Here is an 18,369-nt window from a genome sequence, read left to right as displayed (position 1 = left end):
GGAGCTTCTCGTGCCCAGGCCTGACCCTGGGGCTGCTGGTGGGAGCTCAACAGAAGAATATCGTACCAGCCACTGCATTATTCTCTCTAACGTTCTCCCTCTCTTTACCAAGAATAATTTCCATAAATTTAATGATTAAGAGTCTTCCTCCATTCCTGAACTCCAGAACCCTTCTCTCCTCATCACCACATCTATGAATCTATGAATCTACCTCTCTGAACACATCCACAAACCCCTCCACTCACAGACCCTGTCCTGTCTCAGCATCCACCTTTATCCTGGGGTCTGGGACACTATATCTGTCACCAAAATCCAAAAGCAAATTGTTCTGTTTTTGCTTGCCCTCTTTCACCAAACACCATCCTTTGCCCCCTAGTATTCCTGGGTTTTGGAGATCCTCCAGCTCAAGGGAAGCTTCGGTTGATCACCAGGAAAATTCACCAAAGTCTGCTGAATGGAGAGCAGAGAAAGGGCATTACAGTGTTGATGAGACATCTAGTTTCCAATCCTACCTTGAGACTATCTTTCTATGTCCTTGAGTAAGACAATTCTCCATTTTTGCCTTCCCCCCACCCCCCCCCCATGCCTAAAATGGGGACTCATTTTTTCAAAATTGCAAGATTGTAAGTCTCAAATGAGGTCTCAAAAGACCCACAAGGCAGGAGACTCAACCAGTGAGCTTCTAAAATGTTTTATTCTCTGCTTGGTTCCCTTCCCTGAACACAATACCCTCCCTATGAGACAAGGTACAAAGTGATGAAGTATGGGCCCAGAGCCAGATACCTAGACTCAAATCCCGGCTCTACCACTTCCTAGCTAAGTGATCTCAGATAAGTTCATTCACCTCTCTCTAGGCATCAACTTTCTCATCTTTAAGGCTAGAACAATAATAATGAGACTAAAATAGATTTCCATGCAAGCTCTATCTAATTATTACTCAGTAAATTTTAGCAATTTCTCTCTCCAGAGACTGGCCCTTACCATTAAAACCCACATCTTTCAAGGCTCCCCATTGGAGACAGGAATCAGTATGACTCTAAGTTGCCACTGAGTCTTTGAGGTTTCATTTTTTCCTATGGCTTCATGATCTAGTCTTAAAGATGAATTTAGCTTCATGATCTAGTCTTAAAGATGAAAGTAATGGAAAATAAAAAATTACATCTATAAGAATAAAATTTAACCAGATAATATTTGAAAATGTTTTTCTCCCACAGAACAAAAGCCAGACAGTGGAAAAGGAAGATGGGCAAATGAGGCATGTTTCCAAGGGCCTTTTGTAAGTATCAGGGGTCGGCCTGGCATTCCTGGTGTGAGTTTTCCCAGTTTTCCTCCCCTAGCCTCCGTAGAGGCACCAATATTCCCATAAGGTCAGAATAGCCTTTGTCATTTAGATTGTATTTCTTTTCTGTTATTCCCCTCCTAGGGCTGTTCTCACTCCCTGGGGCAGGATGTGATCCAGGGCAAATTATGCAACATAGAGCAGGGGGGTTGGCAACACGGCACAGGGCACTCTGGTCTGAGCAAACAGGCTCTAGCAGCTCCAGGTTGACAGTGTCCTGAGTAGGAAGTCAAGCTGAGCTCTTCACACTCTGTGTGGCCTTGGTCAGCCCACTTTCCCTCTCGGAGACTGTCAGCTTCCTCATGTCCAAGATGAAGAGGACACGGTGCCTCAGGTTTTGTGAGAACACAGGAGGCCACGTGAAATGGAAGGACTTGGTCATTACAAGGAGTCTACAAAGGTTAGCAGCTGCCGGCAACTCACTCTTTCTGGGTTCCAGGTTTTTCCTCTTAAAAAAAAAATAAAATCATTTTTATTACTTTACCAATGTCCCAAGAAAGGTGCACAAAATACAGCCCTCTGTCACTCCACCACCAAAACAAAGGAACTATTCATAACTTGGTGGATTTTGATTCAGACTGTTTGTAGGGAAAAGGAGCAGCTTAGGATCTTCTAATAATCCTTCTGAAGCCACCCGAGTTTCCAAGTTAGAACAATGGTATTTTCACTTAGACTATCTTTTTATTAACACCACACGAAGGAGTTCAATGAATGGTAGCAAGTGGAGGTTAATGGAGGAGTGTAAGTGTGTGAGCACACTTTCACCCTTGCTCAAGCCCCGGTAAGTCAGCCGTGCTAATTTCCTCTGCATCTTGTGCATAATCAACTACTCAGGCCACACACTGGCCATCAGTGGATGCATCGGCATTGCTTCGTAATCCAGGGCCCATTCAGCGGGGAAATACCGAGCTCAGTTAGAACCCAGGTAGAATCCAGGGGAAAGGCTGGCTGGTGTGACTATATAGAGTATTTTTATAGCAGTTTCAGGGTTACATGACTGTGGTTATATGAGCCTTAATAAGCCTCATCTCAACACATTACCCAAAGAGGCAGGACTTCATCTTGGACGAGCATAGAAACATTGCCATAAACCTGAGTGTGTCTTCTATGGAACCAGCACCCCATCCTGTTATCTTCTGCTAGGATCAGCTAAGACTGTCCCCTTTGATGCATTGCATTAACTGTAACATCTGTTAGCTACAATGTTAGTGTGTTTGCTCTCCTTGATCCTGCAGACTATCCTCTGCAGAATGGTTCCTCTCAACTGACCATTGCTACTCTGGGGACCCTGGTGTTACTAGGAAGATCAGGTGAAGAAGGAGATAGTAATGCCAGTGAGGGCCTGAGAAAAAATGTTGATCTTGTTCCCACAAAGCGTAGTGCTGAGCTTCTTATGGTGAGCTGAAAGCAGACCTTATCACAGTCTTCTATGAAGCCTGGGCTCTGACAGGTGTTGTCAACGTTATTTTTAATGTGAACATTTTAGCCATGACTTTGCTTCATCTCATTTGGTCTTCACAGCAACGATAATACCCAGTTCACAGAGCAGGAAACTGAGGATCAAAGAATTAAAGTAATATACTCAGCATTAGCCAATTGGTCAATGATGGAACTAGAATATAAACCAAACACTTGAGATGGCTTCTTACAAAGGGATTGCTATCTTGGGTGGCTCTGTTCACTTCTACTGCGAGGGTTTCCATTTTCCTGTTTCTAATGAGTTTTTCCATTGATACTCTTCCCCGGCATACAACTCAGAACTCCTAACTTTCACACTTGGAAACTTACCTCACTAAATTTGGTCTTTGTCCAAGACTAGGGACTCTCTCCATCTATGTTCTATCTCCAGCTCTTCTCTCAGCCAAAATATCTTATTCCACATTCTGATGAGCTCCCACTCATGCTTCAAGTCTCATTAAATAAAAATCACCATGGAACATTCGCCAGGCCTAATCTTAACACAACCCTAACCCTAATCTTAACACTAATCCTAAATAAAGAGTAGCCCTAGACCTAACACAAACATTAACCCTAGCCCTAAACATATCCTAACCCTAGCCCTAACCCAAACCCTAAGCCTAACCCTAACTCTAGCCCTAGGCCTAACAATAACACTAACCCTAACCCTAACCTTAAACCTAACCCTAACCCTGATCCTAGCCGTAGCCCTAATTCTAACCCTAACCCTAATTCTAGCACTAGTCCTAACCCTAACCCTAGCCCTAAACATAACCATCTTAACCCTAACCCCAGCTCTAACCCTATACCTAACCCAAACCTAAAGCCAAACGCTACTCTAGTCCTAGCCCTAGCCCTAGCCCTAACACTAACCCTAACCTAACCATTACCCTAATCCTAGCCTTAGCCCTAGCCCTAACCCTAATCCTATCCCTAACTCTCCCAGTGAATCCAATGTGCATCCAAGGACCCAAACACTAACTCTAATCCTAGCCCTAATTCTAACCTTTATCATTTATCTCTAGGTGATTCCACTGTGCATCTAAGGATCTAGATGTTAACCCCAGCACTAACCCTAACCCTAACCCTAGCCCTAACCCTAACACTAAACTGAGACCTGGCCCTAACCCTAAACCTCATCCTAACCCTAGCCCTAACCTTAATCCTAACACTAAACCGAGCCCTAACCATAGCACTAACTATAACATTAACCCTAAATTTAACCCTAGCCCTATTCCTAATCTTAACCCTAAACCTAACCCTAGCACTAACCCTAGATCAAACCATCGACTTAAACCTAACCCTAACCCTAGCCATAGCCCTAATCCTAACTCTAACCCTAACCCTAGCCCTAACCCTACCCCTGACACTAACACTAACTCTAGCCCTAAACCTAACCTTAAACCTAACCCTAGCCCTAGCCCTAATATAGACCCTAGCCCTAACCTAATTCTAGCCCTACCCCTACTATGAAAATAACCCTAACCCTAACCCTAAGCTTAGCCCTAGCCCTAACCCTAACATGAGCTCTAGCCCTAAATCTAACCCTAGCCCAGATGAAATGAGTCATTCTCTTCGTCCTTTCACAGAACCCTATCTTACCCCTATATTAACCCTTATCATGCTGCACTGTAATTGTTTAACTTAGTATTTTTCTATCTAAAATATGTGTATCATAAAAACAGGAACTGTGTCTGACGTTTTTGCCACAGAAAACTAGAACAAAACACCATGCCTTGCACATACTGAGGCTACAATTCTGACTTTCAAAATGGGATGCAAGGGAGGCTGGCAAGGAGTAGACTAATCCTAACCTTTACTGAATTGTTCTCGCAAAGAAAAGCTTCACTGCATGACCCAGAACCCCTCAGGAATCCACTGCCTGCTTCACTTTTGCCTGCTGGACTCAGCCTCCTTTTGTACATTTTTTTCTTAAATACTAACTTATATTTGCTTTTGAAAATTTAGAATAGGCTGAGAAAACAACAGCTACAAGAACAAAATAGAAATTTGGCAATATCTGTTCATGAGGGGTTCTAGGACAGAGTAAGAGCTAGGGATCCTGGCTGCTCTGGGACTCAGTCCAGCTCTGCCTTTGCTGAACTGGTGATGGGCTGTCTCCAACAACCCAGTCTCTGGAAATGAAGCCAAATAACACCTTCCCTCAGGTGTGTCATGAGATGACACAGGCAAAGCTCATACCCCAGGGCCTGGCAAGAGTCGAAGGAGAATGTTACTATTATTATTTATATCCCTTCAATTTTTTATCCAAAATTCCTGTTTTAGAAAGAAACTTAAGTTTCACCTTAAACTCTATAAAATAAAAAGTGGCCTTGCAATAACCAAGCCCTTTTTGCCATTGTAACTTCCTTGTTCCTTTCCTTTCTACCTAAGGGTCATATATATGGTATATATATATTTTATTTCAGAGAAAAAGAGAGAGATAGAAACATCAATGGTGAGAGAGAACCATTGATTGGCTGCCTCATGCATGCCCCCTACTGGGGATCGAGCCCACAACCATTGTTGCATGTGCCCTTGACTGGAATCGAACTGGGGACCCTTCAGTCCGCAGCCCGATGCTCTATCCACTGAGCCAAACTGGCTAGGGCTACCTAAGAGTCTTTCATTTTATACAATTTTTTAAATTCTAAGCTCTTAAAAAAATTCTCTGGGTTCCATATAAATTAGCTCTTAAAATCAGAAACTGGTTTGGCCAGGAGTAGCTCAGTGGTTGAGTGTTGATCTATGCCATTAGAAATCACAGTTCGATTCCAGTCAGGACACATGCCCAGGTTGTGATCCCCAGTGGAGGGTATGCAGGAGGCAGTCAATCAATGATTCTCTCTCATCATTGATGCTTCTCTCTCTCTCTCTCTCCCTCTCTCTCTCTCTCTCTCTCTCTCTCTCTCTCTCCCCCTCCCTTCCTCTCTGAAATAAATAAAAATACTTTTTAATTTAAAAAAAATTAGCTCCCAAAAAAGACAAGTGCCATGACTCTGATCTTTGAAATGTCTTCTAAGACAGAACAAAGCATAGTTATGGAAAGTATTTTATCCTTGAAATATAATGTGATTAAACTATGTGATGAAGGACCAGCTAATTAAACAAAGATCTCAATTCCTCTACTAAACCGCCAGCAACTGTAGGAGATGTTGTGTTCCTATGAAAATCCTATGTGAATGTTAGCAACTTGGAAATTTGTGGTTACCTAGTCCACAATTCTTTCCCCCAATCACATCCCCTCCAAATGAACTCTTCCTGAGATAAATTTATCACAATTCTATGTCCTATTCCTCTCGTCTGTGACACCTTCTAATCAGGCTGATCCTTGATGTCCCTGGACCAGATCTGGAAACATTGTTCAGAAAATTCTGCAGTTCTTTGACCACCATAAGCTAGTTCAACTATGAGGTTCAAGTTTACCTAGTGAGCCAAGCTTCTCTCATTAAGGTTAACCCATTCAAACTACAACTGTCACTGTTTTAATCAACTGAGTTTGATCTGTCCATTACTATAGGCACTGGTATAGGAGGCCACTTAAATGTAAATTTATATTAATTAAAATTCAATAAAATAAAATATTCCATCAACCCCACAGTCTCACTAGTTGCATCCGAGTGCTCAAGAACCTCATGTGGCACCCAGTCTGGCATGGCTCAGTAGCTGCGCTTCGACCTACGAACCATGAGGTCACAGTTCAATTCCCCGTCAGGGCACCTGCCCAGGAAGTGGGCTCAATCCACAGTATGGGGCATGCAGGAGGCAGCCCATCAATGATTCTCTCTCATCATTGATGTTTCCATCTCTCTCTCTCTCTCCTTCCCTCTCTGAAATCAATAAAAATATATTTTTTAAAAGAACCTCATGTAGCTCATGGCTACTGTATTAAACATTGCAGACATAGACCATTTCCATCATCACAGAAAGTTATCTTGCAAAGCATTGTTTTAAACTGATGTCTAAATAATAATGGCTAATTAAAGATCAGGATGTCAGAGAATTTTGCAAGGCTTTAATATTATCTATATAATAAAAGCCTAAGTGCCCATTACAACCAGTTGCTATGATGCGCACTGACCACCAGGGGGCAGATGCTCAATGCAGGAGTTGCCCCCTGGTGGTCAGTGTGCTCCCACAGGGGGAGCACTGCCCAGCCAGAAGCCAGGCTCACGGCTGGCGATTGCAGCGGCAGTGGCAGGAGCCTCTCCTGCCTCCACGGCAGTGCTAAGAAGCAGCGAGCCAAGCGGTAAGGAGCGAGGGGTCCTAGATCAGGCCTAAGCCAGCAGTTGGACATCCTCCAACGGGTCCCAGACTACAAGAGGGCGCAGGCCGGGCTGAGGGACCTTCCCATCCCCAGTGCACAAATTTCATGCACTGGGCCTCTAGTAGAAGATATTTTAACTTACTGTATTAGTATTTAGTTCCAACAATTCTGAAGAAATAGAATTCCAAGATATATACTAATTATTTTTTTTTAATTTCTTTATTGATTAAGGTGTCACATATTTGTCCTCATCCCCCCATTCCCATCCCACACCCCTCCCCATGGATGCCCCAACCCCCTGTTGAACTTAACCATTGGTTAGGCTCTTATGCATGCACACAAGACCTTTGGTTGATCTCTCCCTTCTCCCCCCACCCTCCCCTATCCTCCCTCTGAGGCCCGATAGTCCGATCGATGCCTCCTTGTTTCTGGTTCTGTTCTTGTTCATCAGTCCATGTTGTTCATCATTTCCCCTAGATGAGCGAAATCATGTGTCACTAGAGATATACTTATAAGAATTGAATGTGCGACGAGCAATAATAGTTATGCTGACAGGCAAATGAATCAGTCTGTAGTGAGTTTCTTTCTGGACCAACAGTTCTTTTGAGACCCAATATCAATGTCCACCAGTTCCTTATGAGTATATGTCGGCACTGACCCCTCAGCTCTGGATGGTGGACAAATGGTGGTAATGCAGGTCCGACTCCCTCTGGTTTGGTCTCGGCCGGACCCAGGGGCACGGCTTCACCCGGATCCAGGGGCCCACGGCCTCACCCGGACCCGGGACCCAGGCTCACCCGGATCCAGGGGCCCCCGGCCTCACCCGGACCCGGGACCCAGGCTCACCCGGATCCAGGGGCCCCCGGCCTCACCCGGACCCGGGACCCAGGCTCACCCGGATCCAGGGGCCCCCGGCCTCACCCGGACCCGGGACCCAGGCTCACCCGGATCCAGGGGCCCCCGGCCTCACCCGGACCCGGGACCCAGGCTCACCCGGATCCAGGGGCCCCCGGCCTCACCCGGACCCGGGACCCAGGCTCACCCGGATCCAGGGGCCCCCGGCCTCACCCGGACCCGGGACCCAGGCTCACCCGGATCCAGGGGCCCCCGGCCTCACCCGGACCCGGGACCCAGGCTCACCCGGATCCAGGGGCCCCCGGCCTCACCCGGACCCGGGACCCAGGCTCACCCGGATCCAGGGGCCCCCGGCCTCACCCGGACCCGGGACCCAGGCTCACCCGGATCCAGGGGCCCACTCACCCGGACCCGGGGCCAGGCTCACCCGGATCCTGGGGCCCACGGCCTCACCCGGACCCGGGGCTAATTATTTTTTTAATTTAAAGGATCTTCTTGGCTTTATTCAATGATTCATAAATTAAGGAGCATCCAATATAACAGAAAGGTACTCTAAGAAGATGTACAAAATGAAAGACTCAAGTAGAAAGGAGAGCAAAAAGAAAGTTATACTGGCAAAAAGGGCTTGGTTATTGCAAGGCCACTTTTTATTGAATTTATTGGGGTGACATTGGTTAATAAACTTACATAGGTTTCAGATATACAATTCTATAATTCATCATCTGTATATTGCATTGTGTGTTCACCACCCCAAGTCAAGTCTCCTTCCATTACCGTCAGCATTTATCCCCCCTTTACCTCCCCACCCCTCTTTTCCTCTGCTAATCACCATACTGTTATCTGAGACTATGAGTTTTGTGGGTTGGGGGGGGGGGCAGTTTGCTTAATTCCTTCACCATTCGGTAATAAATTTTTACAATCCTTTGTATTTGTTTGCTGTCAGTTGTTGCTTTTCTCTTTCATTTCTGATTTTATTTATTTGAGTTCTCTTTTTTTCTTGATGAGTCTAGTTAAAGGTTTGTCAATCTTGTTTATCTTTTCAAAGAACTAGCTCTTGGTTTCACTGATCTTTTGTATTTTTTTTTAGACTATATTTGGTTTATTTTTCTCTGATTATTATTTCCTTTTTTCTATTTACTTTGGACTTTGTTGTTCTTTTCCTAGTTCCTTTAAGTTAAGTGTAAAGTTAGATTATTTGAGATTTTTCTTGTTTTTTTGAGGTAGACCTGTAATGGTATGAATTTCCCTCTTAGGACTGCTTTCATTGTATCCCATAGATTTGAGGTTGTTGTGTTCTCATTTTCATTTGTTTCAAGTTCTTCCTTGAAACACCTTTTTGAGTTCTTCCTTGATCTCATTGTTAATCCATTCATTGTTTAGTAACATACTATTTATACTCCATGCCTTTGTGTGCTTTTCAGGTTTTTTTTCTTGTGATTTCTAGTTTTACCATTATGGTCAGAGAAGATGTTTGATATGATTTAAATCTTCTTAAATGTATTGAGACTTGTTTTATATCCTAATGTTGTCTATTCTAGAAAATGTTCCATATGCACTTGAAAAGAATGCATATTCTGCTACTTAGGAGTGAAATGCTCTGAAGATATCAATTAAATCCATCTGATCTCGTGTGTCACTGTTTCCTTGCTGATTTTCTGTCTGGAAATTCAATCCATTCATGTCAGTAGGGTGTTAAAATTCTCTACAATGACTATGTTACTGTCTATCCCTTTGTGTCCATCAAGATTTGTTTTATATATTTAGTTGCTCCTATATTGGGTACATAAATGTTTATACAGATTATATCCTCTTGTTGGATTGCTCCCTTTATCATTATGTAATATCCTTCTTTGTCTCTTACTAAAGGCTTTGCTTTAAAATCTATTTTGTCTATTCTACCAATTTAAAAAAACATACAAACAAACAACACCAACCAGCTGACACATTGTTGGCAGAAAGCAAAGGGAATATGGATAAATAGTGTGAGGAAGAAATCAATGGCTTTCTAATCAGCAAAGAGGACCACATTATTCTCTTCCTTGTATCATAGATATTTAAAAATATAAATGTCATTAATATTAAATATTGTGTAATTATTTTAGTTCTTTTCCATCTCCCATGTTCTCCTTTATTTTATATTATTTATGTAGGTGATGTTTAAAGTAGAATTTATTGCATTGGTATTTTAGTCAGTATTGTTGCCTAACAATCTCCTCCCAATAAAATCTCTGGCAAGCAACAATAAAGATTTATTTTCTCTCTTACACATCAGCAGGAAAATAGATGTCCAAATAATCTAAACTGGGTTTGGCTGAGCTTGGATCCAGGCTGAGGGTGGGCTCCACTTTTGACCCATGTGTCTCTCATTCTTCTTGGACCAGTGGCATCTCAAGAATCACTCCTCTCATGGCAAAATGCAGACGTCAAAGGAGGAAATCCAATCCTGCAAGCACATGTCAAGTCTGATAATATCCCTTGACCAAAGCAAGTAACAGGACCAAGACCAAAGTCAAAGAGCCAGGAAATATGGAGGAAGTACACCTGTCCATGTGGAGGCCATTTAAAGAATGTAGATGTATAATAATACTGCTTTGATAACGTTTATAAGAAAAAAGATTAACTTAAATACTACAAATGCATAATACATCCAATGTACTCATACTTTGCATTTCATAAAAGGGAAATGTTCCTTCTGAATGAATGAGCATTTTAGAAAATTATGATATTATAAATAGTGTTTGTGATGGCAAGATGGAGGGCACCTAGAAAGATTGAAGCAGAAGCACACAGAAGAAGGGTATACTTCTTATATCCCACTGTTTCAATTATGTGAAAGGAGGAAAGTGCTAATAAGGCCTTCACTGTGGTGATAGTGGCTAGGGGTTGAATATGAGAAAGAAATTGTTGTCTGAAAAAGTAAAACTAAGTGTAAAGGGAGGGATCAGAGGCTTAGCCCTGGTTGGAATCTGGAACTCTCCTGATGAAAACTTTTACTAAGTCCTTTTGTGTCCTGTCAACACATTCTTATTGGAACAATCTGGAACAAACTTCCCACTTCAGTTCAACCAGAACTAAGTGAAAGTCTGACTATATAAAAGGAATTATTTCAGTCAAAGATCCTAGATGGAGGTTGACTACAATACAGGAATGCTATATAATAGAGGTATGAAGAAACTTAAAGGTTTTAGGAAAAATGTTATTGATTCAAGATACAAATGATAAGTATAGTAGTGTACTAGCATGGCTGAGTTGCTGAAGAAAACTTGAATCCAGGAATCAAACCTGCTCCTGGAATTTGGATGACTAAGAAAGGAGTTGAGTGTAGAAACTTTCCCCATTAGACAAATCCAGGGAATCTTCTGGAGCAGTGGTGGAGAGAGCTGTTTAACCTAAAGTCAGCAAATAGTATTAGGCTCTGGCCTAGGCTTTAGGCCTGGGAAGGGGCCCCCTCCGCTCCAATCGCAGGCTTGGCCCTGCCCAGGAGCTCCCTGTCTCAGGCCCTTCCCAGGCTGCTCAGGGCCCACACGGGGCCTACCTTGGAGTGACCTGGGTGCCAAGGATGTTCCCGGACAGAGGCCGCTGGGTGCCTACATATGCAAATTAACCACCATCTTTGTTTATCTAATAAAAGAGTAGTATGCAAATTGACAGTACCTCAGCTACATCCACAAGCCATGCCCACCAGCCAATCAGGAGCAAGTATGCAAATTAACCCAACCAAGATGGCTGCAGCCACGGAGAGAGCAGGAGGCTTGGGTTTCCCCGGCAATGGAGGAAGCCAAGCTTTCTGCCTGCCCTGGCCTGCCTTGGCCTCTGCTCAAGGCTACAAAGTTTCAATTATAGAAGATAAATAAATCCCAGATACCAGGACCTCTGTTTGGGTCGCTGTGGGGCGTGGCCAGCCTGCAAACCACCACAGACCCCCCCCGCCCAGGCCGCCCCACACCCCAAGGGAACCCCCACCCTGATCCAGGACACCCTTCTGGGCAAACCAGCTGGCCCCCACCCATGCACCAGGCCTCGATCCTATCTAATAAAAGAATAATATGCAATTTGACCATCACTCCAACACATAAGATGGCTGCCCCCATGTGGTCAAAGATGACTGACCCCATGTGGACACAAGATGGCTGCCACAAGATGGCCAGCAGGGAAGGGCAGTTGGGAGGGACCAGGCCTGCAAGGGAAGGCAGTTAGGGGTGACCAGGCCGGCAGAGGAGGGAAGTTGGGGGCAACTGGGCCTGCAGGGAAGGGAAGTTGGGTGGGACCCAGGCCTGCAGGGGAGAGCAGTTGGGGGGGGGGGGGGACCAGGCCTGCAGGGGAGGGCAGTTAGGGGCAAACAGGCTGGCAGGGGAGCAGTTAGGCATCAATCAGGCTGGCAGGGGAGTGGTTAGGGGGTGATCAGGCTGGCAGGCAGAAGCAGTTAGGGGCAATCAGGAAGGTAGGCAGGCGAGCAGTTGGGAGCCAGCAGTCCTGGATTGTGAGAGGGATGTCCGACTGCCTGTTTAGGCCCGATTCCAGTAGGATCCGGCCTAAACGGGCAGTCAGACATCCCTCGAGAGGTCCCAGTTGGAGAGAGTGCAGGCTGGGCTGAGGGACACACACCCCCATGCACAAATTTTGTGCACCGTGCCTCTAGTAGGCTTATAATATTCATATGATGTACACAAGGGATGAGGTGGTGGGTGAACAGTAAATTGAGGATATGAGGATGAGCTCCTGTGTTTGGAAATCCCTGAAGTGACAAGGACAGCAACACAATAACTCAAGCAGCCTTAACAGGAAGAGATATGAAGAGCAGCTTGAATTTTAATCATGATTCTTTCAAAGTTTTGTAAACAATTAGCACTAGATGCCCCATTCATTTGAAAAGCAAACAAAATCCTCATTTCTGAGCCATTATTCACGTAAGTCCCTCCCCATAGCAAATTCTTACCTTTTGGCTTCTTCATCCATAGATACTCCTCAACCTCTGAACTCCTGTATATTATGAAATTCCTACTTTGAGAATGAACAGCTGCCCTCATATGCTTCTCTAGTCAAAAAACTATAGTTATAACCATCATGTCCTCCTTCGTGGACATCTGGCAGTTGAGGATGTCAATCTCAAAGTAGTATCTGGGTGATTGTTCAGAGAAACGCCCAATTTCGATAGGTTCTCAGCACATTGGACTAAAGGAGACAAATCTAAATGTGTTATTTTGGTGAGGGGGTTGGACACAAACACAATTCACACTCCTTTTTTAAAAAAATATATATATTTTATTGATTCTTTACAGAGAGGAAGGGAGAGGGATAGAGAGCTAGAAACATCAATGAGAGAGAAACATCGATTAGCTGCCTCCTGCACACCCACTACTGGGGATGTGCCCGCAACCAAGATACATGCCCTTGACCGAAATCAAACCTGGGACCTTTCAGTCTGCAGGCCGACGCTCTATCCACTGAGCCAAACCGGTTTTGGCAATTCACACTCCTTCTCACACTCTTCAAACCAGAAGGATTCTGTGCAATCATCTGCTCTAATCCCTGCATTTTAAAGTGAGAGTACAGTAATACCACTTCTAGGAATATATCCCAAGAAAACAGAAACACCAATCAGAAAGGATATATGCACCCCTATGTTCATAGCAGCACAATTTACCATAGCTAAGATTTGGAAACAGCCTAAATGCCCATCAGCAGATGAATGAATTAGAAAACTGTGGTACATCTACACAATGGAATACTATGCTGCTGTAAAAAAGAAGGAACTCTTACCATAATGCTTCACAGAGCATTATGCTAAGTGAAATAAGACAGTCAGTGAAAGATAAATACCACATGATCTCACTCATTTATGGATAATAAAGAACATTACAAACGGTTGAACAAAAATAGACAGAGGCAAAGAAGCATCGAAAAGACTGTCAAACTACAGCGGGAAGGTAGGGTAGGGTTGGGGAGGTAAGAGATCAACCAAATGACTTGTATGCATGCATATAAGCACAACCAACAGACTCAAGACACTGGGGGCGGGGGGACAAATAAAAAATAAAATAAATAAAGTGAGAATAAATGAGGACCAGAGAAAGGGAAGACTGATTCAGGCCACTTAGAAAGAAGGGGGCATTGGTAGAATCAACGTACAGTATCTTGGGTCTTGTTTTGTCCTAACTAGCTCAATGGGCCTGGCACAGCATTTAACATAGAAGCATGTAATACACTTCCCTTGTTCTCAGACTTATTACATAGTGTCCATATCCTAATAGGCAGAACGCCTCCATCTGTAGCATGTACTCACAACACAATCCTGTTCTAGAATGTCACCTGCGCTCTTTCATATCCCAGCTTTCAAAAACTTACCTGGAAACTCTTTTGCTGAAAGAAAGATGACCTATCAGTAGTGGCTGGGGCAGCAGTTGGGATTCCATGAAGTTCTGATAGCAGTAGCTTCATAGTGGTCCCCTTCCAAGCAGATGCTTCCTGACTCATGTGAATTTGTCTGTAACCATTGGCTTATCTATTCCCATCATCAGTTGGTGTCCGTTTATTAAGCTCTGATCAAACACAGAGTACCTAGTTACTCCCCTGGACCACTTTTCAGAAAACTGCCTACTCAAGAGTGTCAAAGATAGGTCCCACATCCCATCGATCTTTTCTCATTATTTAGGTGCTCCCTCCTCCATTAAGAACAAAATTGTGGGTTTTGGCTACAAGGAAAGAACACCTCTTAGGGCATTAGGAAATCCTAATGTAGGGTCTAGCTTCACAATATTCTTCTTCTTCTTTTTTTTTAAATCCTCACCCCAGGATATTTTACCATTGATTTTTAGAGAGAGTGGAAGAGAGAGGGAAAGACAGAGAAATATCAAAGTGAGAGAAACTCATTGGTTGCCTCCTTCACGCACCCCGACCAGGGCCTGGGCCAGAGAGGAGCCTGCAACCGAGGTATGTGCCTTTGACTGGAATTGAACCTGGGACCTTTCAGTTCGTAGGCCAATGTTCTATCCACTGAGCAAAACCGGCTAGAGCTAGCTTCACAATATTCTAATGATTTTTCAGGGTAAAGGCTAAGGCAGGAAGGTAGACCATCCTGGCATCTGAGTGCTGCTCTTTCCACCTATTCTCCTTATCTGGAACCGTGAGAAAAGCACCAAGAAGGATTCAGATGTTTGAGGCTATTAGGAGAAAGTTGGAGAAATCTCTGAACTGAGACTATTTTTTTAAATTGGAACCTAAATTCTTGGTGGCTCCTCTTGCATTTAGTTCCCATCATCCCCCACTTCACTACCTCTCAGCCCTTGGTGCAGAACAGGATGTACCAAGTACCCACCCGTGAAACTAACGAACCAAGGGCAACCTTGTGTCCTCAGAGCTCATCCCACGCTTTCCACCTTCAAAGCAGCATGGTACCCTGGAGAACAAAAATTTCAGATAATTTCATATGAAGACTTGAGTTCAAATTAATTTATAGTTGTAGTCATTTATTTATTGATATTCAACCTTGTTTTGGAAGAATTTAAGGCAGCTTAACAAGATTCAAAATACATAATATGGAGAAAAGAAAACAAATTTAGTTTCGTTTATATAAAGAAGACAGAGCAAAGGAAATATAAGGGATAATAAAGTATGGTAGATTCATGAAGGAGAGTAGTATAGCAAATGCATGGTATAGGATCATAGACACTCGTTATAAGATGTCATAAAATTGGCTCTCGGCTTTTGTAATAACAGCAGGATAAGGGGAGCACAATCAGTTACAAAGTTTAGACTAAGCATGAGGTTAACCCAAGAAGATACTCAAGAAAAGTAGAGAGCCGCGGCCCCAGCTCGGGAGACATGGCGGGCATTAAAGCTCTTGTGTTATTATCCTTCAGTGGGGCTATTGGACTGACTTTTCTTATGCTGGGATGTGCCTTAGAGGATTATGGTGTTTATTGGCCCTTGTTCGTCCTGATATTTCACGCCATCTCTCCCATTCCTCATTTCATTGCCAAAAGAGCAACGTATGACTCTGATGCAACAAGCAGTGCCTGTCGGGAACTGGCATATTTTTTCACTACTGGAATTGTTGTTTCTGCCTTTGGATTTCCTGTTATTCTTGCTCGTGTGGCTGTGATCAAATGGGGAGCGTGTGGCCTTGTGCTGGCAGGCAATGCAGTCATTTTCCTTACAATTCAAGGTTTTTTCCTTGTATTTGGAAGAGGAGATGATTTTAGCTGGGAGCAGTGGTAGCACTATATTCTGATAAAACACATTTAATTTCTTATAATTCATACTAAAAAAAAAAAAAAAGAAAAGTAGAACTATGCATGGTGGTAAATGGCAAAAGACACAAGCTCTTCCCCATGCTCTCAAAGAGGAAACATTGTGTGGTAAGGTGAACACCCCCCGCCCCCCATGGCAGCCTCATGTTAGATTCCAGGAAGTCTTCTGGGGCTATTTCTTTAAGGATGATTAAGCATAGGCTGACAACACACAACTCAGTGGCAGTAGTTCTCTGGAGGTGCAACATGGTGTAATCCATAAATGTTCAAGAAATCCAGAAGGGGGAAAAAGACTAATGAGCCCCCTTTTCCCCACAGGCTCCACCATTTTATTTTTCTTAGTTCACTGTCAGGATGGTATTGAGAAGCATTAAATTTGAGACCACTCTCCCCAGTAAGATCTGACTGGCACACAGCTTTTTTAGCTTGTTCACAAAGGCTAATTTACCATGAACCTCATGAAGCTTAAGCTTCAGGCCCCTCACCTTCCCCTCCCAAGGCTCAGTGCTATCTCCACTTAGAATGAAGAGAGGAAGGAAGAGCCCATCCAAGCATGGAGTTAGGCTGCACTGTCCCAACCCAGGGCGGTGTACTGCATGCCCTAATGGTGGTCTGAATGTACTACTGCGTTCACATCCAGACAACCTCCTCTGACAATCTGCCCTTGGTTGCACTCATCAAGCAAATTGATCCCATATTTCACCTCAAGGAGAAATATCAATCAGATGCTAAACTGCAACTGCTTGGGGCCAGCCTTCAAGGCTTCATAGCCATATCATGACCCCAGGATAAGCACAATGTGGGTGGTGGTGAGGACTTGGTAGAGCTGGATGAGTGGCTATTAGGCTACAAGGAAAGTCCATTAGATCGAGATCAATGAGTTAGAGCCCGGATGGCATGACTCAGTGTTTGAGCATTGATCTTTGAACCAGGAGGTCATGGTTTGATTCCCAGTCAGGGCACATGCCTGGATTGCAGGCTCCATCCCCAGTAGGGGGCGTGCAGGAAGCCACTGATCAATGATTCTCCCTCATCACTGATGTTTTGCTCTCTCTCTCTCCCTCTCCCTTTCTCTCTGAAATCAATAAAAAATATATTTTTTAAAAAAAATTAATGAGTTAGAATTCACCAAGGGCTTGCCCTACCTGAGCCAGAAACTATGGAGAAAGTTATAGATGTGGCATTACCAGTGTTATGAACCCAAAAAGAACTTTTCCTAAATAATCAATAACTTACTTTTATTGAGATATAACTGACATGTAACATTGTGTGAGTTTAAGGTATATAACATGTTGATTTGATACATTTACATATTGCAGTATAACTACCACCATAGTGTTAGCTAATACCTCCATCATTTCACATAATTATTATTTATTTTTGTAGTGAAAATGATTAAAATCTAGTCTCCTAGCAACTTTGAAGATTATAATAAAGTACTATTGACTGTAATAACTATGTTGCATGTTAGATTTCCAGGACTATAACTTTAAAATTTTAATCAACCATGTTAGAGCAAAGACTGAGTTACATTTCTGTTCTCTCCATAGAAATAAGATACAAAAACCATTGTCATAAGAAGAAACAACATAGAATAATCAGCCACAAAGTATAAATAAAGGTATTATAAATATATATTATTTCTTTTTTTAAAAGTGATGTATAATTGACATAAAATATCCTTTGTTTCAAGTTTATAACTTACTGATTTGGTATTTATACTAGAGGTCTGATGTATGAAATCACGTGCACTGGTAGGATACTTAGGCCTGGCTGGCAATCAGGGTCAATTGGAGCCTTCCAGCTGCTGGCAGGGGCCTTCCTTCATTCCACACCGCCCCCTGGTGGTTAGCACACGTCATAGTGAGCAATCGAACTCCCAGTCTCCCAGTCAAACTCCTGAGGGGACACTTTGCATATTAGCCTTTTATATATACTGAGTGGGCAGATTATTATGATCTCTGAACACATAATAATCTGGCCACTCAGTGTATATAATATATATATATTAGAGGCTCAGTGCATGAATTTGTGCATGGGTGTTGTCCAGCCAGCCTGGCCAAGGGAGGGGACATGTGCAGTTGGCCAGCCTGCTTGCTGGTCGAACTCCTGGTCTAGGGGACAATTTGCATATTAGCCTTTTATTATATAGGATATACACTGAGTGGCCAGATTATTATGTGTTCAGAGATCATAATAAT

At 43.4% G+C, this 18,369-nt stretch overlaps 1 protein-coding gene across 1 annotated transcript; it reads left to right on the top strand.

Annotated features, from left to right (window-relative positions):
* The first annotated feature begins 15,722 nt into the window (after positions 1-15,722).
* On the top strand, positions 15,723-16,176 carry LOC307107700 (leptin receptor gene-related protein). The gene has a single exon (XM_079785131.1). It carries the CDS (start codon positions 15,741-15,743, stop codon positions 16,134-16,136), a length of 396 nt encoding a protein of 131 aa, XP_079641257.1. The 5' UTR covers positions 15,723-15,740; the 3' UTR covers positions 16,137-16,176.
* The last annotated feature ends 2,193 nt before the right edge of the window (positions 16,177-18,369 follow it).

This window comes from Cnephaeus nilssonii (assembly GCF_951640355.1).
Source record: "Cnephaeus nilssonii genome assembly, chromosome: 11".
NCBI classification, from domain to species: Eukaryota; Metazoa; Chordata; class Mammalia; order Chiroptera; family Vespertilionidae; genus Cnephaeus; species Cnephaeus nilssonii.
Note: the sequence above shows the minus strand (reverse complement) of the source record. Positions and strands in the feature narration are given on the sequence as shown.

Bases quoted from the DNA above. Each gene is read 5' to 3' on its own strand.
- LOC307107700 (XM_079785131.1), top strand. From the start codon at position 15,741: ATGGCGGGCATTAAAGCTCTTGTGTTATTATCCTTCAGTGGGGCTATT.